This window comes from Scomber japonicus, chromosome 20, assembly GCF_027409825.1.
Source record: "Scomber japonicus isolate fScoJap1 chromosome 20, fScoJap1.pri, whole genome shotgun sequence".
Classification (NCBI taxonomy): domain Eukaryota; kingdom Metazoa; phylum Chordata; class Actinopteri; order Scombriformes; family Scombridae; genus Scomber; species Scomber japonicus.
This window is the reverse complement of record NC_070597.1, coordinates 25,766,894-25,781,501: the sequence shown is the minus strand read 5'-3', so window position 1 is coordinate 25,781,501 and position 14,608 is coordinate 25,766,894. Positions and strand designations below refer to the sequence as shown.

General features: G+C 37.8%; 1 protein-coding gene across 1 annotated transcript in view; it reads left to right on the top strand.

Annotated features, from left to right (window-relative positions):
* The window catches only part of fmn2b (formin 2b), a 31,513-nt gene extending 28,080 nt beyond the window's left edge, over window positions 1–3,433 (top strand). Inside the window, exons 17-21 of the mRNA XM_053341518.1 lie at window positions 94–186; window positions 1,110–1,161; window positions 1,415–1,564; window positions 1,794–1,875; window positions 3,407–3,433. Of these exons, the coding sequence (XP_053197493.1) occupies window positions 94–186; window positions 1,110–1,161; window positions 1,415–1,564; window positions 1,794–1,875; window positions 3,407–3,433 (404 nt within the window). The remainder of the gene's footprint in view (window positions 1–93; window positions 187–1,109; window positions 1,162–1,414; window positions 1,565–1,793; window positions 1,876–3,406) is intronic.
* Window positions 3,434–14,608: the final 11,175 nt, after the last annotated feature.

Here is a 14,608-nt window from a genome sequence, read left to right as displayed (position 1 = left end):
TGTGGTCAAAAAGACTATGAAAATGCTTTATAAGTACAATCCATTTATCATGAAATACGCTTCTTACATTTTTTTTCTCCAATATTTTGTCAGCGTGTACGTCAGAGGTGGAGAAGGTGTGCAAGGTTTCAGATGAAGATAACCTGCAGCCTTTCAAAGACAAGATGGAGGAGTTTCTCTCAGAAGGTAACAAAAAAACATACAATTAGTGTTAGGTTTCTATAGTCAGAAAGAGGAAACACTGCCACACTCTTCCCTCAGGTCTGGACTCTTACTGACTGATGATATGTGTTTCTGTGATGAGCTCGATTCGGCAAAGTTGAATCAAATCAGGAATTCTGTCTTAATGCATGGTTTAATACCAGCTTGGATCATCATAAGCAGTAAACACAGTGACTACAGGGTATGATGATGATACACAGTGGCCTATATAGTAATGTGGCATGTCAAGTATTTTACAAGGGGTATTTTCAGAATGCTATACCTGTTTCTGGGACCCAGCCAGATCCTTTTCCTAAAATATGCAATACTGCTGAAACACAAGACTGCCTGTCTGCTAGCCAGCAAAACATGAGCTGACCATATGTATAAATACATACTTACACTGACACTTAACTTAAAGATCCAAAGGGTTAGGGTTACTGGCTCTTTGAGACAGTTTCTTCAGTCTGTTGCTTCATCTCACTGCTCTGACTGTGTTAGGGTTATCTCCATATTAATCTGCATTGCAAACAGTGATTTACAAAGAAAGAGCTGCAGAGATCTAATGTGTGTATAGAAGTAGTTGTGGTCTGCCTCAGAGCCAAGCAGTGTTTCTGTGCCCCAGTATAACTACAAGCTTTTTGTTTTTAGTAGTTTTTCTCTGGTTTCTTCTGCTTCACTGCCTCCATACATACATACATAAAGGCTAGATTCACACAAACCTGAACTTACCACTTAATGTACATTCAAGCTTAAAATGGATAAGTTACTGTTTACAATATATTGTATGTAAACTATGATATATATTGTGTGTGTGTGTGTGTGTGTGTGTGTGTGTGTGTGTGTGTGTGTTCTATGTATATGTTTAATATTTCTTTTGACCTTTTGTATAATTATTCATTTCTTAGCTAAAGGTGAACTGGAGTCGCTGGAAGCTCAGCTCAGCAGCACTCACAAACTGTAAGAACAAGCTCCTTTTCTTCCTCACATTCTATATTACAGTTTGTTTCCTATATTTATTGTATATATGTTATTTTATTTAAACTGTCAAAACCCCACTGAGAACTGAGAACATAATCTCTGTATGTGAACACTAAAAAGAAAGAGTTTCAAATGAGTTTGTTCTGGGTTTACTGATCCAGCCAAGAGGATGATTGTATTATTATATTGTTAAAAATAAGTAAAGAGTAAAGTATTGGTTTGTTCCTGTCAGGTTCCTGGAGATCATAGCGTTCTTTGCAGTGAAGGCCAAAGCAGGAGAGAAGGAGGCTTCTCCAAACACACTTTTCTCCACCTGGCACGAGTTTTCCTCTGACTTCAAGGACCAATGGAAGAAAGAGAACAAAGTCATTCTCAAGGAGAGGTAAATGAACAGCTTTCAGTGTAACAGCTCTAGAATCCAGTGCTTATTTCTTTCTTAAAACCAAACACTGAAAATATTCTACATGACATATTAAAGTGTCTACTACAGTATCAGCTCAAATCAAAGTTACTTGATTGCAAAATGAAGAACAGCTAAATGGATGACAACTATGACATTAATCTTGGCTGCTGTATTGACATTAAAAGCATGAACATTGTGTCTGGTGCAGATTAAAAGCAGCAGAGGAGTGTTTCCGACAGGCCAAGGAGAAAGCTTCCTACAGCGTCAAACCCAAACACGCTACTGGCATCGTAAGTCCTGCTTTCACCCACATTGTTTCATTTCAACTATATATATATATATATACACATACAGTATATATATATATATGTATGTATGTAGGTCAGTTGGAAATCATTAATAAGAGTTGTTATATTGGATCCTTAGTAACAATTTATAAATGTTAGTTGCTAAATGTAAAAAGCTGCTTTGAGAAATATTTGTGGAAATAGGAACTTATCAGCTTGTATTTTTGCAGTATTATCTAACCTGATTAATTTTATCTGCTAACTTCTGTGAGATTAAATAAAATGTATTTAATATACAGTGTCAACTAATTTTATACTCAACATATGTGAAAACCTTCACTGTGAACATTTTACAGTTGGATATTCCTTCAAGTACATTTACACAACTACTAATATTAAAGTATAACTTTAGGGTATTTAAGGTATTTTACTTGATTAGCATTTTTCACTTCATACTATAAATATTATATGTTTTACTGTATTATATTTCTCTGACAGGTATAGTTACAACTATAGTTACTAGAGATATTTTATGTTTCATGGTTAATAGATGATCAATTCAACAGTTACTCAATCATCTACATTACAATTCTGCTTGCATGGAAATGCATCAGTAATAATGATGCAACATGATAATACATAATAACAGTAATTATAGCTCCTACAGCTCCTTTTAAAAATGTTTTCAGCACCTACTCAGGTTGATGACATTGAAACAACTTTGTATGCATAATGATTCCTCTTACCTTTTATACTTAGGTACATTTAGCTGATTCTATGTCCATACTTTGATTAACATTTTAAATACATATAATGGTGTATTTTTACATTGTGGTATTATGACTTCTACTGCCAGTCTGCAGTGTAGGAAATGAATAGTACTTGATTACTATGATCATATCAGTGCTGTCAACATGATGTGAAACTGTTACTGCACTGAAAGCAACATTTACTTCCATTATGAATCTGTCTGAAAATGAAATTGAGCAGTGAGTGTTATTATCTCTCTGTCTACCTGTCAGTGCTTAGCCTTCATATTTATACACTCTCACTTTGAATCGATGATGGATTTTCATTTTTAGCTTCCTACTCTTATTTATGCAAACGTTGCATTGCTTAAAATTTCCCTCCGTCAAACAATACGTTTTTCTTCTTGTTCTTTCACTTGGATGTTGTTCTCTTCTCTGTACAGAATGATTTATGTGCAGAGTTTGTTTTTACATCCATCTGCTGAAGGAGGAACACATTAAATCTCAGTTTAACACGTGTACCTACAAGCATGATTGATGACATGACACTTAGTTTGGAGCCAATCGTGGACCAGTATGCAACTTCCACACGTATGATATAGAATCCTGAAGCCTTCAGTGCTTTACAGTGAAGTACAAAACATCTTATGTCCAGCAGTTAAACTTTTGAAATAAGCAGTATTTGCATAATCATAGATGCTGGATTTCTACATGAAAGAGAAGGTAGTAATTAAGATGATGGAGGATGTAATGCAGTTAACATCTATCATGTATTCTTTCAACAGAAAGCCAAGCTTGGCATGAAGATCTGACCCTGGCATGCTTCTATTTTTTCGACTTTGGGCACCAGCATTGAGTCAAAGACTAAACAGTGTGAAGCAACTGGGAGAGAAAAAGAAGGGACAGCACATGTATGTGGAGCTGAGCCTACTCTGGACATCAGAACTCATATATTTGGTTCTTTTTTTTCCCATCAACCTGCTGCCTTATGTTGCTGTCTCACAACTGAATCCAACAATCATGGAAGTATGCTGCTGCAGGGCCGTCTGCTAGATTTCTAGTATTACTGTCAATCAGATGCACCACTGCAGGAATCAAACCCGTGATGCTGGGAATCACTACAACTCAAATCATTACAGACACAAACATCAACTGGAAAAAACGAAATCCAGTCTGTACAGCAGAATGATGAAGCCTAACAGTAAACCTACTGTGTTAAAGGAGCAATAAAACATGTTAAGCACTTATTCCCCCTGAACTGTTATCTCCCCATCAACACACCATACGCTTAGTGAGATGTGATGGTGATGATGGCTGGCAACAAGCAGGAGTGAGATGACTCAGTATTACATTACTAATACTGACTGTAACTGTCTGCGTGGCCACATAGTGTTATTTAAAGTGAGATTAAAGCCACAGCTGTTAGAATAAACCATCCCCCTTCAATATTGCTCGGCAGAAAGAAAACAAAAGTATAATATACTTAAGTTATAATCAAGGAGATTTCAGCCCTGATTGATTGAACAGCAACTTTGTCAGAAAAGAAATGCATCGGTGAATATGTGAATGCATTATTTCTCTTGTGTCCCTTGTGTGTTGGTTTGAATCCCAGACTCTGGTAGTAGCATTTAAATTACTATACAGTACAGAAAGGCAATTATAGACTGCAATACACTGAATGGCTACTCTTTAAAGTAATGCCTGCTTTCTTGTTGAGTGCTGCTTCCTGCAACATTCCCCTATGTGGTCGGGGATAGGATTAAATCTGGGTTCAAGTTACTGTAAGGCAAAACACAAATCAATTGTGGAGTTCAGCGCAAGCCATGCCATAAATACTATAAACAATGTTGGTTGATAAATTGAAAATCTTAAGGATTATAACTGGGATGGTTATTTTAAGGTTCTTGTAAACATAGCTCGGGAAACATGGAAACAATGCTTTACTGTATATTATGATGCACATCTCAAGCAGCTGTAAGACAGACATAAACTGAAACATGATCAGTGTTCATCTGCAGTAACATTGATGGATCTGGAAAAGCACAAATATGCACTCATGGGATGTGTCATTTCAGCACTTTTCTGTTATCTGAAACACAACACAGTGGTCTTACCTTTCCACACATACATACAGTCAGCATCTTTGTTCAAATTCATCAATAATAATTGATTATTTGTTCTCAAAGGTGCTGTAGGAGATACAGCATCTGCAGCAAACATCTGAAATCACCTATTTTTATTATCTTCTCCAAGAGTTTTTGGCACCTCCACTTTGGCTTCATTTTTAAGTCCTGGAGGTTACCACTTAGACAATTTGAAGATTTGTAGTAGTTGTGATGTCTGCCGTGTAGGCGTTCATTGACAGCTGTGATTGACAGTTGGCTAACCTGCTGCTCTCCTCGACTCTGACTATTGTTGCAATATTTCAAGTTTAATGTTACGCACACTGTTAGGACAACTTTTTCCAAAGTAGCTAACATTTGAATTTGGTGTTCCCAGTAAGCTAACGTTAGTTTGGGTCCAAGGTAGCAGGGTGTGTTTGCAGAACATGAAGGCAACACCCAGCACTCCTTATTTGGAAGGTCCTGGCTCCAAATGGAAAAGATAGCTTCAAAGCAGCTCCAATGTATGGATGTTGGTGCCCAAATATTTCCAATAATAAGATATTGTTTTGGAAAACATACTATTTCCAACCAATCTTAAGTCTTTGGTTGTTTATCCCATACTATTCGCCTCAAACAGGCTGCCAAAATTTGTAGGCGTAGCTTTTTCAACACATGCGACCAAAAGAGATTAGCACTACAATAGCATCGACCTGAATCAGTGGGTCACTAGTGTGACTCATGTTAAGTTCATCCCCATTAGATATCAGTATGATTGTCCATTACGGTATATTTTTTGACTGAAACATTTTAAAACAATAACAAACATTTCATTAAATATAGGTGATTTTGCTCGCCTGCATACAAATCTTGAAATCTCAGCAGCTGCCAGAGTAACAGATACAGATCAGCAGACTTTGCAGACGCCCAGTTACATACTGTATATTGTGGTCATTTTGTGCAAATATTACTGACTATGACTCAAACATGCTATGTTGAAATATAACAGAAATGTGGGTTATACCAGATAACAGTCATGGAAACAACCTTATAGATGCCGCAGTAAGTCGTCTCACTTCGATATCAGCATTCTCTACATAGACTATCACACACTACCACAATACTGTTTTTGAATCTACATCCTGACTGTCATATCAGACGTAGCCTCTCACTAAAAATAGACAATTTAACTCAAGTATGCATCTGTACAGCAATGTTGATTGGCAGGAAAAGAATGTCATTGTAAACTTACATGTGTAATTTTAATGTATGTTCAATGATATGCCATATCATAACAGATATACCATAAGAGTTCTGTGTGTGTGTGTGTGTGTGTGTGTGTGTGTGTGCAGGTGTGTGTGTGTATCACTTTAATGACATTTCTGGTTGATCACATCTCTGTGGTTAAAAGCTGTGTGATGCAGGATATGTACAGTGAAATGAAATACAGCCATTGACCTTTGTTTCAGAGTTAATGACTTTATCAATGTAAAGTAATAAACTGTAAAAAAAACAAAAAAACAAAAAAGAGAACTATATCGTGAGACAAGTCCTGTGTTTCTTTCATTAATGTCCTCTTCTCTTGGTCAGCACTTACAACAGGAACCATTTCATGTTCAATAAATGTTTCTACGTGTATATGAGCAGGGTGCATGGGGTCTGGGGACAGTGTAATTTATGTAAAATAAAGAGAATGACTTCTGCATTATTCTGGTTTCATGCAATATTTCATTCTAATAGTGCAAGGGGCGTGATTGAAAGCTCACTGGAACAACTGCTAAAAAGTGAACACCAGTTTACCCTCCTATAGCCCAACATTAGAAGACTGTGCTGTGGTTCGAAGAGCCGAACTCCAGGGTATCCACTGTCCTATAGCTTCTGTTAATCAATACAATGATACAATCTCTCACTGAGTGTTTCTTACTGAACATCGTTCTCTTCCTGTCCTTTATAATCCATAAGTCTCTTACATAAGTGCAGAACACAGAGACAGCAGCAGTGCAGTGATGGATTTAGATAGGGGCAAAATGGGAACATTTGCATTGTCAATGATATAATGTGGCTGTGTGGGTCAATGAACTTTGCTACAGTGGGTGCTCTCATTCTAGTTGGTGAACTAACAGCTTCTACCTGCTGAGAAGATCTCACAGTCAGCAGTAGGAGATGAGGAGAGGAGCAGAGGAAGGTTGACGTCAGGTCTCTATACTGAAAGCCTGAGGTAGGACAGGTGGGGGAAGCCAGTGCACCTAATTTGTATGGTAACCTACTGATCCAAAAAGTAAAATCAGGGAGCACCCTGGTGGTCGAGTGGTAAGAGCACATGCCACATACTATAATTGCAGCGTCCCTGGTTGGAATCCAGACAGGGAACTATCCTGCAGGCTATTCCCCTCTCTCTCCTCCTGTTTCCTGTCAGCCTATCTGACAGTTACTATTGCTAAAGCCAAAAAGCCCAAAAATAAATCTAAAAAAAAATAAAATAAATCAGTCTCACTACCAAATAAACCACAATAATGCAATGTAATAATCACAGACATATTATTACATTATATCTGGGTTTTATGTGAAATCATTAAGAATCATATAAAATCAGTCTGCTCACCACCAAGGTGAACTGGTTTAGACATGACTCTTGGTTGACACTGCTGGCAGATAGATAATAGTGATTTATTACTAAGCTGTTTGTTTCAATTATTTGTGTGATATAGAACTTGTGCAATTTACTTTTTTTATACATTGTAATAGTTAGAATAAACTGCCACTGAGGCAGTGAGCAAAATTGAAAGATAGTTTGTTGCTGGGGTGGTAGCTGGGAAACTGGGGCGAGGGTTTGGTCAGGTAGCTGAAAACCTGGGACTGAGGCTTAGGCATAAAGCTGGGTCAAGCAGGGTGGGGATGCTGAGAGGAGCCAGGCAAAGTCTCTACCAGAGAGTAGGGAGTTGTACTGAGCCAATAAGGGAGATATGATGATACAGACAGAGTCAGACAGAGGTAAACTGCAGGCACAGGGAAACAGGTATAAGGCAAATTACTGGTGGAACATTAATAAGAGTCCAAAAGGCTGGAAGTGTGACTTCATGAACACAGTTTATACAATCTGTCTAAACTGTATATTTATGGCTTGGGGGGAATCACATGATTGGCAGCTGCACACACCAGTCTCCACTCCTGGGTTACACACATACACACACACACAATCAATGAGGGGGAGGGACAGCGAGAGAGAGTGGCTGCAGGCTAGGTGAAGGAGGAGGCAGAAGTGGAGGGCTTGACAACTAAACTGGATTTTCTGTCATTTGCATTATTACAAATAATTGCAGCAGCTGTAATGGCATATTTTTCTTAGTGGTTGGTGTACGCCAAAGCAAAAGAATATGATAACTGCACTTATTATTGGACCAGTGCAAGAAACACAATTCCGCTTTGTGGGCTGTGTAAAAAAAAAGCAACTAGGCTTAAGTGTTAGCCAGCAACAACAAGGTAATACCAAGTTATTTCTGGTTTTGTGGGAAAACTCCATTGAAAATCAAATGCAATAATAATACACATATACCAAGACTGGATATTCAGTCTTTGCGTTATAATAGTTTTCCTAAAGAACCCAGATGTTTCCGGTTTTGTTTAGCTCTCCATAATTAAATCAAGCCTGACATGACATCTTTACATGGGGATAAAATCTGTGTTTCCTATGGTCATACTGTTTTTTTGGGCAACTCAGGGGCAGAAACTCACTGGCTAACACTTCAACAATTAATATGTATCCTACAAAGCAGAGTTTGTCACCATCTGTCTAATTCATCTAATTAACATGTTCTCCTGCTGTGGCATGCACCAACTCCTGAGAAAGTGGGTTTATCAAAGCTTTTTAGTTAATAGCTACCTGCTGTTGCTCACAGTGTAGTGAGATTAAACCAAAACAGTAAAAGTGCTGTAAAACCATCTATGAGCTAAAAGCCCTTACATAACCCTCACATACTGTTCATATTCTGACTAATAATTAGGCTCTACACCAATTCACATTCATAAACTCCCCATCAGTCATTCATACATGTTTGATTCATCTTATGATAAAAAGACATTCACAATCACTATTTCATGGTCCAGGAGAACATGTTATAGAATATGATGAATACAACAACATGTTTTATACTGATATTCAACTTCTACATCTTCTACAAACGTATACATTTACATATATAAAATCTGTACCAGCTGCATACAAAAAAAGCATTTCATTTCCACTTTTGTATACTGTGGGTCACTTTAGGAACCGGAAAAAATGACTAAAAGGTGTTTTTACAGCTTTCAAATGTTAAAATGGGTAAGGGTTAAAAAAAAGTCTATATTTCACTCAGATTTCCAGACTATAGAAATGTGAATGGTACCTGACATGATAAATATAATATTCCCTACTATTTCTATGTGTTTCATTAATTTAACTCTCTACCTGCTAGTTCCTCTGGTACCTGCTAGTTCCTCTGGTGCATTTTGGGCTTTCTTGTTCTCTAAATCAGCCTTCATGCTGAGTAGCTGAGGAATGTATGTGGGTGTTGCCAACAACTGATGAATTTGTCAGCCTTTTGTCAGTGACATTGAACATGAGTTAACCATGTTTATTTTACTATTAACATGCTGATTCTGTTATAATACTGGACTGACTGGCTATACATGTACTGTTAGTATTACTGTCCTTAGAGTCCTGTCTGAACATGTTTTCAAAATTAGTCATCTGTTGTTTATGTTTTGTTTGTTTTTTTGTATTTGTTTTATTTATAGTGTTGTATTTACAGTGACAGGAAGCCTCTCATTTACAGACATGCCTAAGTTGTGTTCTCAATCTCATTGGATGAGCCTTTGTTAACCAGTATTCAGTTAGAGATGACAGACTACAATGCATTCCACCACCCCACCCTCTAAAAAATTCAAGCAGGAGACACTGAGATGATTCATCTGTATGGTTCAGAAACACACACACACTGACAGCAAATTCCTAAATAATAAATAGCTTGTAGTTTTCATTCTGCACTATGTAGCTGTGACCTAATCTATCATATGAATATCGGTCAACTACAGCTGCTACAAAATTAAGCGGCTGTTATAGATTAACAAGTAAGAACTCTGCAGCATACACTTTATGTTTTATGTTTTATATGCATACTGTATCTGTATAGATTGATCATGAGGGCTGACGGTGGGGCAGTCTGCACACTATGTTTGCACAATTGTAATTGTAAGAGAAAGCAAACGTAAGGAAACGCTAATGCTGGATTATTGCATGCACTGCATCGATAATACGACACAAAACAATACAATATGATACCATACCATACCATACCATACGATATGATACAATAGGATAGGATAGGATATGACATGATACGATACTATACGTTACGATAGGATAGGATACAATACAATATAGGATACAATACGATACAATACAATACAATATGACACGATATGATACGATACAATAGGATAGGATAGGATATGGCATGATACGATACGATACGATACAATATGATATGTTACGAAACGTTACGAAACGATACGATAGAATACGATGTCCCTGTAGGGAAATTTGTCTTGGACTGGCTGTGCACATAAATGCCTCCACAGTTACGTAAAACAAATGACAAAACTGCAACAGCTGTTTCAATCACCACAATAAATTGCACTTAACTGTATATAACTATATACTTCAACTATAATTAAACACCATGAGACCATTGCACAATCCCTACAGCCTCAAGCAGCATTGAGGCTGTAGGGAAAAACTGAGCTCTTTGTCAACCCAGCCAGTCTCTCTATACAACAACAAATCAATATCCAGCTCCAATCAGCCCAACTCATGCACACCAAATCTGCCTGAAACTTTGGTGCCATGATTGATGACCAACTAACTTTTGAAGTTCACGTGGCCTCGATTGATTGGTCACGTGGATTTGCCCTGTGCAACATCAGGAAGATCAGACCGTTCCTGCCAGAGCATGCAGCACAACTCCTGGTACAGGCTGTCGTAATATCACGCTTTGACTACTGTAACAGTTTACTGGCAGCCCTCCCCACATACACGTTCAAACCTCTGCAGATGATCCAGAACATGGCAGCAAATCTGGTTTTCAACCAGCCCGAACTAGTACATGTAACCCTGCTGTTCATATCGCTCTGCTGACTCCCAGTTGCTGCCTGCATCAAATTCAAAACCTTGACACTTGCCTATAAAACAGCAACTGAAAACAGCAGCTTCAGCCTACCTGAACTCCCTGATTCAGGTTTATGCTCCCTCCTGCTCACTACGCTCTGCCAATTAAAGGCGCCTGGTACAACCACCACAACAGCGCCCTAAAGGCTCATTTATGCTCAACGTACGTACAACAACGTATACGTCCTTTTCAAACGATGTTATCGTCACTGCTCACATACTTCCAATGCGTCCTTTACGTTGGCATGGATGTTAACCAATACATCCACCAGGGGGCAGCCCAGAGTCAAACGTTATGACAACAACAAACTCAAAAACAAACATGGCGACTGTGTATTAGATATTGATAATGTTCCTCTTGTATAAAAGACAAAAACAATATGTTTAAAGTTTCTAACCAACTCACACAACCTTTCCTCATAAAAGTCCCGTTATTGTTATTTCTTCTTCGTGTCTCACTAGAACTACGTATCGAGTAGTGACACTGCCCCCCCACGGTTTCCACGGGTACTGCTCTGTATCCGTAAGCTTTATGGAAATGTGCAGAAATACAAACGAAATGAACGCGGCGCACGGATAAAAGGCTCCGTCCATATCCGGATCCGTATTTAACGTTGAGCATAAATGGGCCTTAACTCACCAGCCAGACCCTTGTCTTCTGTAGTTTAACCGCTGGTGGAACAAGTTACCAAACTCTATGCATCTACTCTATGTATTGCCTCTGTACACTGCTTGTTGCCACCTACTGAACTTAGCTTTATGTCCTTTCCTGACTAGATCTTTGCTCATGTTGTATTAACTTTAATGTGTTTTATTGCTTTGGATAAAAGTGTCTGCTAACCTTGTATAGAAAATAGGGTTAGAACCTCAAAATGTACTTCTTACCATGACAAGTTATTAATATCTGATTTTATAGGTGCAAGCAATTGAGTAATATTGTTTTTGCATTGTGAAAGTGATTCACAAAAGGTTTGATTCATTTGCTGGAGTGTGGTGTTAATTAATATCACAGTGAGTTCACAGAGAGTCTAGCTACACAATGAAAGTACACACAACAGTGAATCAGACTCAACCATGTTTGTTGCCATCACTGTAATTAGGGAGAGTGTTGCTATGGTTGTACCGCAGTCACACAATAGAGCCAAACATCACTTTAAAAATGAGAGTGATCAGTTTCCAGGGAGTGGGATGTGACTCTAAGCAGAGCTTTCTCATTTGTGCCCTTTTATTTCAAGGTGTCTCTGATGATGCTGTATTCTTGATGGTCGATTGAGAAGTGTGAACGATGTTTGAATCTTGATGAACATGCATTTGCACACAGAATTCATCATCAATAGCTACAGGCAGGGGTGGACATAAAAATCAACCCAGGACCAGAACCCATACAGACCATGCCACACTTTACAAGAATAAAGCAGTAAACAGAGATTTTATTTTATTTTATTTTTTTATTTTTTTACAATAAACTGCTAGTGTAATTTGTAGAATGGTGCTTGAAATAGACATTGCTGTACACGGTTACATAACTATATTAATTATACAACACACAGCTATTTTTACCACCTATTCTACCTTTTTTTTACCATGAAACAGTCCACCTCAACTAGTACATTCTCAAAAAGCACCATATACCTGAGCTTTTCTCACTTTTACATGTGTTTTCTTTGCTATACATATAAGTATATGTATAGCAAGTCATTGTTAAAACAGTGTTATAAGATGCTTCCACACAAATGGTAAAGGGGCTGGCAACCATCCAGGTAACTGAACATTGTTGGCCAAGGGGAAAAACATTTATCACTGTTCTCTTTTTTTTGAAGGGTGATAACATCATTTAGTTTTCACAGTCTACAGTTTCTGTCTATATATGTATAATATATGTCTCTTTCTGACTTTAAAGACATATACATTTATATGTGAAGTAGCTTGGGTCTGGGTTGCACATATCATAGTATATTACCCTTATTAAGCTCTTCTATGTCCAAATTCTGTCTTTTTTAGATTTCTCATCTCAATTCATTTTAATGTGAACACATCAAAGTGTGTTCACACGGATGTCACTTGAATCAGAGATGGTTAGGGTTGAAGACCACAAGTTTGAAAATGAAGCAAATGTGGGGGTGTGAAGTTAGAAAGAAGTGATGTTACTATACCTCTGTAGCCCACTCCTTATCTATGCTGGATCTGCAACTCCAGGCTACATTAACCTCTTCTAGCAGAACACACCCAAATCACCCACTTAACCGTCTATGACAAGTAAGAAGAAATTAAAAACATAAAACCTCTGGTCCTGTCCAACATTGCAGGAGTATTCTTTTAAGGTGCTGTTACCTCAGTTGCTGAATGCATAGAACAAGAAGTGCCAATTGCGAATCTTAGTCTCCATCTGATAAGCAGGTTGTCATCCTGTGTGGTAGCCCCTATCATCAGTGTATGAATGTGTGTGTGTGTGTGTGTGTGCGCGCGTGCGTGCATGCGTGCGTGTGTGAATGTGACTTTTAGTGTAAAAGTACTTTGAGTGATAAAAAGAGCTCAGTACAGTCCATTTACCATTCTTTAAAACAGAAGTAAATTGATTGTTCAATAATGTGTGCAGTATTAAGTGCATCAGTTTACAATTATAATACTTGTATACAGTACTGTATGAAGTAATCTCATTCACATTGATGATAAACCTTTGTCTTCAATAGGATTACATGGACATTAGATTAATAACAACACTGTGTGCACACCTGGATGCTCTATTATTGATAATCTGTCAGTCACAGCAGTTGGCGCACCGATGGGATATCCATCCGTGCAGATGTAATGAACAAAGAGAGTGAGGAAATGGACAGTTCACCATCTAATAACAATGAACAGGACTTCACATTACCTTCAGTCCACAGTTATTAGAAAGAGCATGGAGAGGAAAGCCTCCATCAAACAGTTTCTTCAGTGTCTCGCCACTTAAGTTCACTCACAGTGGAGGCGTTCATATATGGGTAAGAGCAATGTTTTCTGCAGCAGCTAAACTATAATCATCACCCTAAACCTGCTGGTTCATCCTCATCCTCTTCAAGGTAAAGTTAGGTTTTGAGTTGACTTTTAATAATACAGCTGCATGGCATTCAGTTTATTGTGCTCAAAGCATTGACCTCATACATAAATCATGTGCATGCACAGATTTGATCTCAAATAGTGTGTGCGAACAACTTAAGAACTTTTGTGGCATTTATCAATACTGGGGTGTACTTTCCTGCTTGCTCTTACGTATGATCAAAAATAAGAGAGCCCTGAGCCACCTGTAAGGCAATACACAAAAAAGCCAGCTTGTTTTTGTTTCATGAAATATTAATAAAGAAAATGAAAAATACATTTACATCATGAAAACACAGGAGAAAAATGTTCTACAGTTATTTATTCCTTTAATTAAATGTTTGAACTTATTAAGGATGATTATGACAGCAAAAAATAGACTGCTATGCATGCACACATACACATACACACACCTATCCCATCATTAATTATGACAGCAGGCATCATTAATTTAGATATATAAATTAGTATGAAACGCTGCCCAACCAACTCTGTAATGCCTTATTTGCGACTGAAAGATTTATTTACTGAAAGTGAAGAGTCAAAAGCCATTTTAATTACCAAGGCAAATTCTTCAAAACCGCTATCGGTTTCCTGGACAC